Source organism: Phoca vitulina, unplaced genomic scaffold (assembly GCF_004348235.1).
Source record: "Phoca vitulina isolate PV1807 unplaced genomic scaffold, GSC_HSeal_1.0 scaffold20, whole genome shotgun sequence".
Classification (NCBI taxonomy): Eukaryota; Metazoa; Chordata; class Mammalia; order Carnivora; family Phocidae; genus Phoca; species Phoca vitulina.
This window is the reverse complement of record NW_022589723.1, coordinates 10,900,096-10,916,882: the sequence shown is the minus strand read 5'-3', so window position 1 is coordinate 10,916,882 and position 16,787 is coordinate 10,900,096. Positions and strand designations below refer to the sequence as shown.

At 38.1% G+C, this 16,787-nt stretch overlaps 1 protein-coding gene across 2 annotated transcripts in view; it reads left to right on the top strand.

Moving 5' to 3' along the window:
• ZNF106 (zinc finger protein 106) overlaps positions 1–16,787 on the top strand; it is a 64,125-nt gene that overhangs the window by 20,291 nt on the left and 27,047 nt on the right. For both annotated transcript variants that reach the window (XM_032417124.1, XM_032417123.1), the window contains exons 3-5: positions 4,452–4,513; positions 10,557–10,757; positions 13,666–15,846. In XM_032417124.1, coding sequence (XP_032273015.1) covers positions 4,452–4,513; positions 10,557–10,757; positions 13,666–15,846 — 2,444 coding nt within the window. The remainder of the gene's footprint in view (positions 1–4,451; positions 4,514–10,556; positions 10,758–13,665; positions 15,847–16,787) is intronic.

The window sequence follows — 16,787 nt, the reverse complement described above, 5'->3', positions numbered from 1 at the left end:
ATATTATTAAATCTACCCCAAATTTGAGGATACTCAGAAGTCGACAGTAAATAGTTACTAATTTAGTCAGTAACCAGTTACAGAGAAAAGACCTTAAAATTCAGTTTATTTGAGGTTATACTACTTTCTGATGAGCTAAGGATACAGCATTAGTTGTCCGTACCTGCGTTCTGTTTCTGCCTTGTGAAAAGTGCTGCAGAGCAGAAACGGCATTAACAGTACCCTAGATGTCCACAAGGGGGGGGATGTTGCTCAGAGAAAAACATTTTTAAGAACTAAAAGAATTTTACCTGTGTCTTAGGGAAATTGGCTGCAATTTGACTCACTTTTTTGCTTTTTCTTGCATGTATCCTTTGCTTTCAAAGTAGTGCTGCTATCTTAACTACTGAGAAATTTTTTTCTAAGCTTTTAAGATGCTCTGGATTGTCAATGAAAATTCGGAGAACTGGGAAGATTATCTTATCATGAGCTAGGTTAGCCAGGGAGGTTTGAGTGAACCTGGAAAGATGTTTGGGAGTAAGATGGTTTCAGAGAAATAGAAGAGAGAGATTTTAGGTGGGATAACAACATGTACAGAGATACAGAGGTAGAATGGAGTCTAAGAGTTCTAGGAGTCCATGAGAAGGCTTACCTGATTAAGACAGTTTTGTAATGGGGATAGTGGGACTGCAATATAATTTGTAATTTAAATGCAAACAGTTATAAAATGTGTTGAATGCCAGACTGAGGGGTTCAATTATAATCCATCCAGTAGGCTGGGGTGAATTTTTTTTTTTTTCCCTATTTAGGATTTCTGTTAGTGATGGAAAAATCAGTTGAGATTTTAAATTCATGTTTAATAATATAGCTGCTGCCTTTTACAAAAGTAAAAGAGCTCTTCTAGTTTTAAAAATTTTTGACCAGGGTTTATGCAAATTTATAATAAATAAAAATTCCTTATGGCTCCTTTCAGATTGGGGGGAGATGGGAAATTGAGAAGGTGTGAGAGGGATAGGCAGACACTCAGAGGTGTGGTGTCAGACTTCTCATGGAGTAGCAGCCCTGCCTTGTGATAGCTCATAATTTTGCCGTTTTAAGTCTTTTGGCATTTCTTCTACTCTGGTTTGTTTGTTTGTTTATTTAATAAGAATCACCTAGGATCCTTGTTTTTTTCTTTTTAAAAATTTTTAACAATTTTATTTATTTGGGAGAGAGAGTGTGAGCAAGAGAGAGAGCACCTGAGCAGGGGCAGAGGGAGAGGGAGAAGCAGACTCCCCGCTGAGCAAGGAGCCTTATGGTGGGCTCGATCCCAGGACCCCAGGATCATGAGCTGAGCCAATGGCAGATGCTTAACTGACTGAGCCACCAAGGCGCCCCTCTACTCTGGTTTAAACATGTTTTCATCTCCTCATATTTTTCTGTGGATCATAATGAAAAATCAAGAGCTGGGATTACCCACTCCTGCCTTAGGAAATGCCAGTTACAGGTTTTTAAGCAAGGGAATGACATGATTTGAGTGTTAAGGTTAATGTGGTCTAAGGAATTAGTGGAATGGGTTAATTGAAAGAGATAACTCTGATACTGAGTTTTATTTATTTATTTATAAATGTATTTTTTTTTTTTACTTTTTTAAAAAGATTTTTATTTATTTATTTGACACAGAAAGAGAGAGAGCACAAGCAGGGGGAGGGGCAGAGGAAGAGGGAGAAGCAGGCTCCCTGCTGAGCGGGGAGCCTGATGCGGGGCTCCATCCCAGGACCCTGGGATCATGACTTGAGCTGAAGGCAGATGCTTAACGACTGAGCCACCCAGGCGCCCCTGATACTGAGTTTTAAATCGATTATCAACAACTTACGTTGAAGCAGTGCTTTCCTCTAGTCTCCCAAGCTAGTGTAACCCTGATTTCTCCAAATATACTGTGGAGAAGAAAAAGACTCTGTAAGTGTGGGAAAAAGCTGTGTACTACATCCCTGAGCATTCTGATGTTCACTAATTTATTTTTTTATTTTAATTTTATTTTTTAAAAGATTTTTCATTTATTTGAGAGAGAGAGGGAGCACGAACCGGGGCGGGAGGCGGGGGAGAGGGAGAAGCAGGCTCCCTGTTGGATGTTCATTAATTTATTAAAAGACTGAGAAACCCTGGAGTTAAAAACACTAAAAAAAAAAATTCTGTTATATTACTCACTGTTTTATAAATTTGTTCAACTGCCAAATCTTTAAAAAAAAAAAAATTTCCTTTCTCCCCCTTCTTTAAAAAACATAATACTGATTAATATTATAAGAACTAAAAAGAAGCTTGGTAACTGAGCATTTGGGGCTATTTAATCCTACTACCCATGGATCTTTCCTAGTTATTTTGAAAGCTCAGGTTGTCACGCTATTTGCATTTATTCCTTGGAGCAGGGTGGGAGAGAATTTTGCATGTAAATTTAGGAAAAGATTTGTGAAGGGTTTTAGACATCTAGTCAGAAGTCACCCTAAAACAAATTTTGAATGATAACATTTTTATAACTGAAATAGGATACAGAATTGGTTTTTCTATCTGAGAATAACCTATTTCAGTGAATGCTGTTTTGATCAGGAATGGTTTCATTGCAAGAAAAAGAACCAACTTAAATTTAGCTCAAAGAAAGGGGATTTGGCACATGTAAATCTAATATAAGGAAAGATAGAACAAAAGGATACATAGGGATTTGAGCAGGTGTTTATATTATTCATGGATTTTTTTCATTCTTGATTATGTCACTAATCTGATTCAGCTTTCAGCTCTGTAAGTGTTCATTCTAGTTAGTGGCCAGTCAATTGTAGGTGGGGCGGGTCGGGGGGGGGGGGGGAAGGTCACATGTAAAGCTGTCCCCTCCAAGTGAAGCATTTATAGAGACAGGAAGGAAGTGATGGTCATCTTCAGTAAAATTGTCATTTAAAGGAAGTGTTTGGAATCACAAAGCTGTTTGTCACACTGTAGTAGATAAAGTAAGAATAGGTTATTGGGTTGTTGTATTCTTTTTGACAAATGAATTGTATATGATGAAAAATCTCAATGCACTGGATGGTTACAGTATGACGTGGTACATAAAACCTTGGCTTTGGTGTCAGATACGTCAGGGTCTGAGTCCTAGTTTGACCACTTGATTATCTATGACTCTGAGAGGGCAAGACTGAATATTTTCACACTTATCCCTTCAATGCCTAGCTCTGTATTTGGCACTGAACAAGCAATGATAAATACTTGGTGAATAAATGAGTTAGCTTCTGTGTATCCTTGTATCCTTATGAAATTAGTAATATTCCCTCAGCAGTGTTTTGTAGTTCATATGAGGAAATGTTTGAGGCACTTAACACAGGGCACAGTTAATAGTAATACTCAACAATTATAGTAGCCCTTTATTTTATTTTTTTAAGCTTTTTTTTTTTTTTTTTGACAGAAGAGAGGGAGAGAGAGAGAGAGAGCACAAGCAGGGGGAGCGACAGGCAGAGGGAGAGGGAGAAGCAGGCTCCCCGCGGAGCAGGGAGCCCGACGCGGGGCTCGATCCCAGGACCCTGAGATCACGACCTTAGCCGAAGGCAGACGCTTAACTGGCTGAGCCACCCAGGCGCCCCAGTGGCCCTTTATTTTATTTTATACGTGAACAGCCATTCTCTAATTATGGCGTGCTACCTATATATATGCCTGCGTGACAAAGGGGTAGACATTTACAGCTTTTTGAGATGTGCGTGTATGTGCGCATGTTTTTAAGTGGAAACTCTTCCCACAGATTTCATTTTCCTCCCACTAAGGATGGGATGGAGGTACAGGAGGCCCTAGTAGATTTTCAAACATTTCATTAGAACCAAACAAATCAATTGGGCGAGAGTGGGCAGTGACGATGAAGGCATGATTGAGCTGTGTTCGAAACAGTTTTAAAAAACTTCTGATCAACCACAGGGAACTTCTGTTATATCCATAACTTCTACCTAGAATTAATATATCTATCATTCAGCAAATGTGGACAACTGTATGCCAAGCCCTGGCCAAGACTTGAGTAAGAATTTTAGCTTATTTTTGAGAAACTCTCAGTTGAGTGGGGAAAGTATGGAGAAAAGTAACCTAATAGTTGAGAAGTTAAGTGATTTCAGATTTAAAAAAAAAAACCAAAAAAAACGAGTAAATTCTTTGAGATAGAATTTAACCCACATAGTTTATTCTTAAATCTTTTGCCCCCTAAAGACAATATACGTTCTAATATTTTTGGAAAGCCATTTAAATAGGTTTTTCTTAAAAAGTCCTTTATTTAAGAATGAAATAATGTCAAAAACATAGCTAAAGAACTATGAGGAACTGATTTCAATATTGAATTGAGAAGGGTAACCAGGACAAACACTTAATGACACAAAGAACTTGAACCCCAACTGTTGATTGAATAAAAACAGAGGAATTTCTTTTCCCAAAGCAATCTCCCTTAGTTTAATCTGCTTTCTTTAATTTTGAAGGAGATGGACGAACACATGCGGAGCATGTTGCATCACAGGGAACTTGAGAACCTGAAGGGCAGGTATGGGAACGGCTGTCTTCCATCAACTTGCGACTGTCGGGGGATCTCAGTGCTGAGGGTGCCTCTTAGCTTATTTTATAGTAATCCTTCATAAATGAATATGGTCCTATGACATAGAATGATCTTTTAGAATTATTAACAACTACAGTAGTGTTTTGGCATTCCAAAAGGATAAATCTTTGTGCATCTCCAATATGGAGAATTCACTGTAGCTCTAGGTAGTAGATTGCAACAGAGGTGGGTGAGGATGAGCTAGTTCTCTCATTAGGATGTTTTCTCATTCCTGTACACCAGCCTTGAAACTAAGACATTTCTCTGTTATTGCCTCAGCTGTGTTACAAAAATTATTACATGGCAGAAACCTGTAGTGTTACTGGAAAAGTCTGAGAAGTCCAAAGTCTGCTGAATAGCACTGAGTCTCATTAGTGTAAATAAAATCAGGGCACAAACTTTGAATATCTAAGAATGCTATTTTGTGATGCAAAACTTGAGATATTTAAAGAAAGTAAGTCTAATAAGCACCTTTAAAAAATTAAATGTAGTGTATGTATATATTCCATGTCTTCTTTTTTTTCCATCTATGGTTTTTTTTTTTTTTTGATGTTTTTGACTTGAATTTGAGGTTTGGAGATAGTATGGAACAGAGAAACATTGGGGAACTGAGAAATACTTATTGCATGAATAATAGATACAAGCTTTAATCATGAAGCCAGACTAAGTCATTTGACGTTAATTGTATTTAAAATAATACAGTTTTATAAGGTGTGGGCAAATTAATATGTTAGTAAACTTTTAGCATCTGTTTAGCATATTTGTAGAATTTTTCCATGGTCTCAGTTTCTTACTATAGGAAGGTTAGGTCTTAGCAGTAACATAAAAGAGGCTTTCATTCAGATTTAGTGTGGAGAATCCTTGTCATAATACCTTGCATACATATGATCTTTAACTCATTATCATTGGAAACTTATGAAATAGAGTCAACCTTTGATTCTCTAAATGGGTATTATCTTAATTACTTAATCCCATTTCCAGCAGACTTCCTGTTGGAATTCACCTTTTTCTGGGCTATCTACCTGCCATGTGACTATATTATAAATCAAATGAAACATATGAGGTCAGTAAATCTAGTCATTAGGAGAGAAGCCACTTTTATTCCAAGATTAATGCCTTATTTTCTTTATACATCCACTAAACAGCTATTTAAAATGTTAAAAAGAATTTTGATTACTTAAGATTCGTGTTCATAATGAATACAGAATTAATTGTAAAAAGTAAAAAAGGTAGAAGTCCTCTCAGTCCTACATGCCCCAGCCCTGCTCCCTTCCTACAGGAAAGCCAACAGTTCGGTCCATATCCTACCTAAACCTCGTTCTGTGGGTATACATAGACTTACGTTTCTATATAGACACATTTGGTCTTGTCTTATTCACGTAACTGAACTACATGCCGTATATTTATTGTTCAGTAACTTTTTTCCTCTACTCCACCCATCAACTTAACTGTGCCTTGGAGATTTTGTGTATCATTTTCAGTTATTTGGAGCATAGTCAAATGATCGAGGAGAAAGCATTTAGAAGCCTCCAAGCTGACAATAAAAGTGTCAGCCTTAGCATCCAAAGTCATTTTATTTAGAGGGAAACACCTTAGTACTTACTTATTCATATTTTAGGTACAGAGCTAACAAGTTTTATATGGTCTCCTAGCCTGTAATAAATTATAAGGGCAAACGCAAAGCAGGCAGTAAGGAGAAACAACTGACAAAACTATAAAAAACAAAATCTCAAAAATCATTTACTTACTTGGAGCATTTACTGTAGTGACAAACTGTGATCACTAGTTTGTACCATAGGGACAAGTAGTTATTGGTCATTATTTTTCCTTCCTCTCAGTTTGTGATTATTTTCTGTGGAATTCATGTTTAATTACTGGCTTTCTGATGTTAAAGCTTTCTGTTTCTCTTTATATTTGTATCAGTCTAATTTTTAGCTGTGATCTGGTTAAGAAATTTAAAGAGCATATTTTTTAGGTTTTGAATACAAATTTGAAAAGTAAGAAACTTTCTTTTTATTTTAATAATAATTAATTTAAATTTATTTTTTTATTATGTTCAGTAAGAAACTTTCTTATCTGGTTCACAATTTTGGACATCTGGAACATTTCTCTCTTTTTTTCCCAGTATACTTACTCAGATGTGTGGCCTATTTCTACAGATAAATGCTATTAAAAGGGCTCAAACCTTTATTTATCAACCAGCTGTTGTGGTATAGTTAGAGCAAGCTTAATAAAGAAAAGCTTATGGGTAGAATATCTTAAGGCTTTGCCTTCCACACATGAGAGGAAATTGTGTGGTAACAGGATGAAGTTAATTTGGGCCCTCCTTTAAATGTCCCGAGGACAGTTTTTGCCTTTATTAGTCAAGAAGTGAAGTAGTACGTGTTCCCCAGCAGTTACTTTATATAGTTATACAAAGTAGTAAGTGTTTTAACTGGTTATTGATAGAGAATTGGAAAATAGCATCATTAAAATATTATTTAATTTGCCATTAAGTTTTTAAATATGTGTTTTCCCTAACATCGTATGTAGAAGCATGAATGCCTCTTGTATGTAAAACGGGTAATATGCTTTCCTGCAGACACAGACACACTCGCATTTTTAAGAGATGTGGTTGTCCTAACCCATTCTTTCCCTAGATAAATGTGGATCCTCTCTTTTCTCATTTTGACATTTCTTTTTTAAAAAAATTTTTTTAAATTTATTTATTTGAGAGAGTGAGTGAGAGACAGAGAGAGAAGGAGCAGGGGGAGGGGCAGAGGGCGAGGGAGAAGCGGACTCCCCGCTGAGCAGGGAGCCAGACGTGGGGCTCAATCCTGGGACTCCAGGATCATGACCTGAGCCAAAGGCAGACACTTAACCAGCTGAGCCACCCAGGCGCCCCTCATTTTGACATTTCTTGTAAAGATTCTCTCTCTCTTTTTAAACTGGAATTCATTTATAGGAAAAATTTTAGGAATTTTTGGTTTTGGAGAGTTTGTTTTTAGTGCTTTTTTGTTACACTTATTGCCTCTACCCTTGTGGGCAGGATCTCTTTAGGTGTTTTTCTATTAAATATAACTTTAGAACTATGGTTAATACCCTTTCTTAGAAGGAACGCACATATGTTCTAAAAATCTGTGTTTGAGTATTTGTTACATATCCAACATATGCCTGTGCTTTGGGGATTGCAAAGTGTGTGGGTTTATGATTATGGATGTTTATTTTTAACAGAGTTAAATACTGTCTACACTGCGTTCCTTAATATTTTAAACAGTGTGGTCTTCCAGTTATATCTGTAAAGGGAGGGTTCTTAATAGCTTGAACATGAGAAAAATTCTCTGCATTTTAGAAGTAAGGGTATAAGCAGAAGTTTTATTTAAGAATGCCTTTAGGAAAGATATCCTTGGTACTACAATATACAGTTTAGTGTTCTATAAGTTTTTATGTAGAAAAGTGGACTAAAACATTTTCCATAGTTTTAGAGAATTTAAAGCTCAAAAGATTTTCTAACCAGAAAATTCAGTTGATTTGAATTTTCTTTTTAACTTTATGTTTTAAATTAAAAAAAAATTTTTTTAACTGAAGTATAGTTGACACACAGTGTTACATTAGTTTTAGGAGTAAGACGTAATGATACGACGCCTCTGTGCTCACCACAAGTATGATTCGAATTTTTATGACAGTATAAACTATGTATTCTAGGTTAGTTGCAGTTTTCAGACTCTTCCAATGCTGGACAGATTTATGCTTACATATTTTTAACTTCTTTTTGTGTTGCCATCAGAAAAGGCTTGATTTCTGCTACAAGTGAACACTTTGTATGAGCTACCGTAATTTTGAGAGAAGAGTAGGGGTATCCTTGGCAAACTGGGGGAATTTGAGGATTATACTTTAGTGGAAAATGCTCAGTGAAAGAATAGATTTAAGCTTTTTGGGGAATTAGAATATTGATATACAGGATAATAAGGTAATGAGATTTTTCAGGGAACCTGGTCAGAACTCATTAAAATGAATCTTAATGTCAGAGACTGTATTGTGTCCAGAGCATTTGAGGTTATAGAGTTCAAAAAAGGTAAAAACTTAGGAATTTTCTCCATTTTTCTGAGGTGTTTTCCATAATTCTTACAAGGGGAAAAACTTTTAATTTACTGGGCATTATTTCTACTTTGTCATGCTAGACAACTGTAACCATATAGTTAGCATGATGCCCAGAATTTATTAGGTATTCCGCAAGGTTTTTTTTTAATGAATGTTCAGGTGGTCTGTAATAGAAACCATCTTTTGGTAAATGAAGTGCTCAGTTTTGAGGTTCTCTTCTGGTTAATTGATATGAATTCCACCCCGTCTTTATAGATATATGTGAGCGGAGGATGGAACAGTGTTGTGCATGTGTGTATGTGTGTCTTTCTGTCTGTCTTATAAGACAGCATGTCTTTTTGTGTTTTGTTTTTTTTTTTAAAGATTTTATTTATTTATTTGACAGAGAGAGAGACACAGCGAGAGAGGGAACACAAGCAGGGGGAGTGGGAGAGGGAGAAGCAGGCTTCCCGCGGAGCAGGGAGCCCGATGCGGGGCTCGATCCCAGGACCCTGGGATCATGACCTGAGCCGAAGGCAGACGCTTAACGACTGAGCCACCCAGGCGCCCCTTGTTTTGTTTTGTTTTTAAGATTGGCATAGAGAATTTTATCAGTGGAGAAAGCACCAACTTAAATCTACATAACTACCTTTACCATTGTTTTCCTTGCTTTTCCTGGTTACCTCCCATAACTGTTCCTCCTTCCTGCTTTTCTTTCTTTGGCCTTTAGCTGAAGATGGTATTTAAGTTGGTGGCTTAGGTTACCTAGGAGAGTTACTCATTTTTCCTGGGTGTCTCTCATGTATACCTGGGATATGCATGGTAATAAGCTTCTGTTTGTAAAATAAATAAATGAATGAATGGATAATAGAGATTGGCATAGGAAATGCAAAAATATCACTAGTGTAAACCCAAGACAAGTGATACAGAGTTAAGCCCGTTGAGCCATCACTGAATGGCTGTTACTGTCCATTCATTACACTTGTGGCCCTGGTGTTCAGATGTTTCTCATCAGTGGCTATATAAACAGCTGAACCAATCAAGGGATTTCAGGAAGCTAAAAAAGCTGTTAAATTATTCATCCACTACAGCTCTGGGTGTTGGTTCAAGGTTTTGGTTTCTTAAACTGGCCAAGTATGAGATTTACCATTGACTGCGTAAAGTAAAAGGAAAAAAACCTGCTCAATTTCTTTCTGAACTAAGAGCCTGGCTTCGCTTCTCTCCAAACTTGCGTTTTCTGAAACTTGAGAAAAACCATTTGCCTAGCACAGCTGTTAACTTCCTACAACTGAAATGCTTTCCATTCCCTTTTAAATAAGCCCTTCTGAAGCAGAATGTAGGTCACATGTATCATCCAGACCAGAAAAGTTTGCTGAGACTACTCCTGTCCTTTGCCCTGGGGTCCGGAATCTTCGCATTCCAGGCAGAGCTCCCGCTGTTCCGATTTAGCTACCGCTTTGGGATTGGCTAGGCTGCCTGCTCTTTGCTCCACCCCTTAGCTCTCCCTGGGAGAAAGCTCTTGAGCCTGAGATAAAATGTTCGTGCTGTGACCAGGCTCCTGAGTGCCCTGGCACCATGGGTGTGCTCTAGAGCAACTTTTGTTTGCTCTGAGCCCCCTGCCCTGCCTCCCCTTTCACCATGTTTCCTCTGGCAGGATTTTAAGTACAGCAATTCAAGAAGATTTCTCCTCCTAAACTATATTATTCTGAAGTGTACTGCCTCTTGATTGCTGGAAAAGAATCTTAAAATCGTTTCAAAAATAACTTTAGAACAAACTTACTAAAAGTGATGAAAGGAGCATTGAAGTTGATTAGCACTAATCTTTCACTGTGCCAAAGTGTGCAGCGTTTTTCAGAGGAAACCGGAAGAGATCTGTTGAGTGTGCCATGCCAGTGGGGAGAATTGAATGTCCCTCATCTCCCTCTTTCCCTAGGGACAGTAGTCATGAGTGCCGAGTGTGCGGGGTCACAGAAGTGGGTCTTTCTGCATATGCAAAGCACATTTCTAGCCAGTTGCACAAAGATAATGTTGATGCCCAGGAAAGAGAAGACGATGGAAAGGGAGAAGAAGAGGAAGAAGATTATTTTGACAAGGAACTCGTTCAATTAATAAAACAAAGGAAAGAACAAAGTCGGTAAGTAATGATTTTGGTTTTTAAAAAGGCTGTCTAAAATAAAATATAATAGAGAATACATTTTCCATTTCTATACTTTTCAGCCTGTAGCTTTCAGACTTACCTTCATTGCAAAGGTTAGCTTGAGGTTGCTTTCTTATGCATAAAAGGTGATTGGAATCCTTCTTTGAGCTACTATACTATCTGTATTAAAAAAAAAAACAACTCAGTATTGTCTCTATAAAAATTAGCTGTAGGTGCTACATATCTGAAATTTTTCCTATGTTGATAACCGTGTTTAGAACTGTTTTTATTGGTTCCAATTTCTTTTGGACACCAGTGAATTGTTTTATTTGGTATCCAGAATTTCTAGTGGAAAGGTATTAGTGTAAAAGCTTCTTCTTTTAAGTATTTCTTATTATATCCGTTAGGTAAGAATGCTTTGTCTGATATGAATTAACATGGTGCTTCTACCAAATTTGATTCATCCTTTGTTATTTAGTGCTTCAGTAAATATTTATTGAATAAATTTGTATTGTAAGTTTGACATTGTCAAGATCAATATAAGTTTTCCAGCTTATACTCTATAATTTGACACCTACATCTATAATTCAGGTATTAGGCTTTTGTATTTTTGCATTACTGAGTTGTGGTCTAAAGAGTTTAATTCATGAAGCAGAAATTTTCAGATTTCTCTTTCTTTTTGGTAAGAGAACCGGTTAAGAGGTTGGGTAATTTTTTCAAGTCTTGGAGTATAAGGAGAAACATTACAGTTCTAAAATGAAATTTTAAAGATTCTTTTTGAATACTAGTTATACTTGGTATGCATTTCATTTTTAGAGGTTTAGCGTAAAAAGGAAGTAGTTTTCACTGTACATGCTACAAGTGTTCTGAACAAGTCCTTGAAGGAGACTTTCTTAGTCTTAAAACATCAGTAGCAGCATGGTTCTTAAACCGTTTAGTTGCTTAGTCCTTCAAATGACATTGTTACTACTATCAGTATAGCTGTAGTTTACTCTTGTTTTAAGGGTGTTGAAGTCTCTAGGAGATTAACGTTTATTTTTTTCTTACACACTTGTGCCATTATTAGCTTATCTGTATAGATGATTAAATATTGAGTCAGAAGGTAAAAGAGCTTCTCAGTAAATTAGACATTCATATCATAGTTAATATTCTTTGAATATTCTGATATGCTACTTTGGTGATTTATATATAGTCTTATTTCTTTAGGAAGTTTTTTTCTTCTTTCCTTCATGAGGTTTTTAATTTACATTGCTTTTTCTGGGCTATGGATTTGGCTGCATACTGTTGTCCCCTCGATCTAGCTAATTCAGGGTGATCTAGGAATTCTACTTTGTGACAGATTTATTGCCCGATTCTCCCATTTCTGGATCCCATTAGTGTAGCCGAGTCAGATCCAAGAATCTCCTTGGATGTCAAAAGTTATATACTGCCTAGAAACAAAAGATAAAAACAGTTTGGTCACTGGTATTACAAAAATCCTGCACATGTATGTAGTAACACTTGTCACTTGGGGACTTAGGATCTCCGGTTTAGAAGTGGTTGTAATTCATAATGTAAGTAGATGTTTGAACTTTCAGGTAAATTAACTTTCAGTTCCATCTTGTTGAAAAAGGAAGAAATTCCAAATTTCCAAAATCTTAGACACATTAGAAACTTTTTAGAACCAGTTCAAGTCAGTACTGAGTTTAAGTCAGATTTAGAGGAGGGAGCCCAACAGCGAAAACTTCGTTGGGGGATTTTCAGTCTCTCAAAGCCCCAGCGGTGAAGAGTGTAGATGCTAGAGTCAGACTGGCGAGGTTCACGTCTCTGCCGTACCACTTCTGGCTGTCTTACTCTAGGCAAGCGACTCAGCCTCTCCAGTCCTCAGTTTCCTCATCCAAAAGGTAGGAATAAGAAGAAGAATTGCTTCAGGGCTGTGAAAACTAAACGAGATAGTCTATATAAAGTGCTTCAAATGCCTGACAGTAGGTGCTCAGTACGTTCTGGCTAGTATGACTCCGTGTTTGGAGCACCTGTGGCACGTTAAGCACAATGCCAGGCACACTACAGGCAGTTTGTAGAGGAAAGTCGTTTTGCACCTATTTCTGTGATGTTGACTTAGGTTTACCCACATGTCTGTGGGCTCCATGGCTCACACGAATAGTTGAAACAGCTGTAGCTTTATAAAAGCCTCTAGCTCACAGAGCTCCTTGTAGCTTTATAAAAGCCTCTAGCTCACGGAGCTCCTTGTAGCTAGCCCTGATTGCGGGTGCTGCTTATTTGGTGTGTGCTATTTTACTCCTGTGTGTGATCTTTCTCAGCTAGGCTGTAAGCCTTTCAGGAACGGGCACTGTACATAAAAGTTCTCTCTCACCACAGTCATTGGATGTGTGCCTGATAAAAGTGTTTATTAATGAAGGTGCTAATGCAAAGTGAAATCTTAGTGTTTAAAATAGGTTAAGAAACTGGGTTTTTGAGAAAGAACCTACAACTGGAAAAATCCACAGTATTAAGAGCCGCTGAACTTAAGTTGTATTAACTATGATAGCTAGCCAAAGCTACAAAATATAATGGTGCTTTTCAAAAAGGTGCGTAATGTAAAAACAATAATTGGATGATAGGGACAAAAGTCCCGGAACTTGCTAAGAAAAATAGGAGCAGGAAAAGGTGGATAGTATAAATGTGTTAATTTTTAATATTTCTGAGGTGATAGCAGAATGAAGATATTGTTTAATGTCTAAATCAATTGTGAAATATAAGTTGAGCTATATTAAAGATAGGAAAGCAGCCACTATTAGAAATAAAAATAGACTCTATTATATATTTTGAGTAACCGAGGAGATAGGTAGTGGGAAGTTTGATGTGCTCTGCCTGTGAAGCATGATGATTTCTTTAAATCTCTAATGGAAAACTGTTCTTCTTCCAGACAAGATGAACCTTCCAATAGCAGCCAAGAAATAAACTCTGATGACAGGCGACCCCAATGGAGACGAGAAGACCGAATCCCTTACCAAGACAGAGAGAGCTACAGTCAGCCAGCGTGGCATCATCGTGGACCTCCTCAGCGAGACTGGAAGTGGGAGAAAGATGGCTTTAATAATAACAGGAAAAACAACTTTGCACATTCTTTGAGGAATAACGGTGGACCAAGAGGATGTTCCGGGTGGCACAAGGGTGTTGCAGGAGGCTCCTCGACTTGGTTTCACAACCATAGCAATTCTGGAGGTGGTTGGCATTCAAAGAGTGGTGCAGTAGATTGGAATCCTAATGGTACAGGAAGGAATTCCAGTTGGCATTCTGAAGGAACAGGTGCCTTTTCCAGTTGGCATATGAACAGCAGTAACGGAAACTGGAAATCCAGTGTACGTAGTACAAATAGTTGGAATTACAGTGGCCCCGGAGACAAATTTCAACCAGGCAGAAACAGAAATTCTAACTGTCAGATGGACGACCTGACTATGCTGTGGAACAAGAAATCTAAGTCAAACAAATACAATCAAGAGAGATACAGTTGGCAGCGGCAAGAAAGTGACAAAGTTGGTACGGCTGCCGCGTATAGAGGTCCTTCTGAAGGATTTTCAGGTGATAAATTTCCTTCAGAGGGCTTACTTAACTTCAATTTTGAGCAGCTGGAAAGCAAAACTACTAAGCAGACAGATCCCATAGCTTCCAAAATGGGTGGGAAGAATGGCAGTGTAGCAAGGGACAAGCTCCATCGCTGGGCTCCTTACCCTTCCCAGAAGACTCTGGATTTACAATCAGGAATGAAGGAAGTCACTGGTAACAAGTCAGAAATGATAGAGAAGCCTTTCTTTGACTTCAGTTTGACAACCGCAGGGACACCAGAGCCCCAGATTGATGAAACAAATAATTCCCCAACGCTGAAAACACAGAAAGAAACACATGGTGGATCTCTTACTCACAAAGCCCCTTCTGACTGCACTGCTTCTTACGAGGCGGTGAGAGATTGCCCCGTTACAGAAAAGCACGAACAAGAGCTTCACTTAAGTAAGATGCCATCCTTAAAATCCCCACTCCTTCCAATTCCAGTCACCAAGTCAGTTCCTCAAAAGCCAGATTTAAAGAATCCCTCAAAAAACACCAAAACAAATTCTTTTTTTCCTGGAGAACACTCAAATCCCTTGAACAAACCTGCCATGGAAGACAGTCATGGGTCTCATGTAACTAAATTGCGAAGTTCATGTCCTCATGTTTTAAAAGGGAATAAAAGTACATTTGGCACTCAGAGAGAACCTGATGAGAATTTCAGCGATACATTACAAAAAGCCAAAGAGGTGCTACAGGGTCATGAATCATTGCAAAATCCACTTCTTGGCACTTCTAAAAGGACCAGGAACTTTGCAAAAGCAAGTAGGAATGTAGAAGAGTCTGAAAAAGGATCTTTGAAGATAGAGTTTCAGGTACACACGTTAGAAGATGAAAGCGATGGGGAGCTCTCTGACATGGAAAAGCGAGGATCAAAAATTGGGACCCTCGGCTCTGCCACTACAGAAATGTTATCCTGCGGCCCTCACCTCGCTGACGAGAAAGAGGGGGATGACCAAAACCTGAAAACATGTAGAAAACTCTCCACTAATGCATGTAATTCAACAGTTCATCAGAAAGAACCTGAGTTGCAGATGACCTCTGCGGCCAGTCCACCCTCTGGCTTACTGCTAGACTTGAAAACTTCTCTAGAAGATGCACAGGTGGATGACCCTGTTAAATCTCATGTATCTTACGAAACAGAAGGTTTTGAGAGCACTAGCTTGGATGCAGAGCTTCAGAAAAACGATCTAGGTCAGTCCTCAGGCCCTCCTCTGCCTGAACTCAGTAAGCTTGGCTTTCCTGCCTCTCTCCAGAGAGATCTAACCCGGCACATTAGTTTGAAGAGCAAAACTGGAGCACACCTTCCCGAGCCAAATCTCAATAGTGCTCGCCGCATTCGCAATATTAGTGGTCATCGAAAGGGTGAGACAGAGAAGGAATCTGGGCTCAAGCCAACCCTTCGACAGATTCTAAATGCATCTCGGAGAAATGTCAACTGGGAACAAGTCATCCAGCAAGTAACCAAGAAAAAGCAAGAGCTAGGCAAAGGCTTGCCCAGGTGTGTACCTCTTTTTTAGTATCCCATTTCTCTGTCTTTTAAACTTACCCTTTGACCCTGGTCAAGAGAATTCTACTGGTTAATTAAATGTTTGTAAGAAATACATGTTGTAGATGTCTGGTTTAAATAGCAAAGAGTGACTGCTACCCTATAACAAATGCAGTAGAGTGTTTCCTGACAGGGAATTCAGGTTGCAAAGAAGCACGTCAGCCTCTAAGAAATGAGATGGGGACGTAGAAAAAGATGATCAGAAATCCATCACTTTAGTTATAGGGACCAGAAAGTGACAGCATGAAAAAGTGTATCTATAGGTCTGTATCTATCTCTAGATCTTAATGAGCAGTACAGTTTTTAAGTGTCACTGCTCTTATTACCTTTTACTCAGAACCTATAAATAGTTACCCTTCTGTGTATACTCTGGGCATTATATTCATGATCACAAAATACTTTCTCTTAAGTCCTTGTGTGGCATTTTGGCTGTTCATCTTAGGTTGAGGTGCTAAACTTCTCTGGATGGGAAAGCAGCATTCAACATAGGTTTGCTATGTGAAAATCAACCTGCTGTATTATAATTATATGGCCCTTCAGGCTTAAATTTTTATCCTTGTTGAAATAGCATATTTATTGTGCACCCTTTTCCATCACTTGAATATTGAGATTACAAAGTTCTTGTTCTTAGCCTCATGCCTGGCACTTGTGAATGCTCAGTAAATATTTTTGTTTGGTTGGTTTGGATTTGTGTGCTGTTTAAAAATTATTTGTTGTTGGTTTGGAAAAGCTCCATACTAATAAAACTCTCAATATTCACTTCCTCAAATGTATTCTCGTAACTGTGCACAAATCTCTAATTTAGTACTTGTTACATGATAGTACTTACAGATGGTTATTTACTTTGTGTCTGGAACACTTACTAGACTGTGAGCTTCTTGAGGGCAGAAACC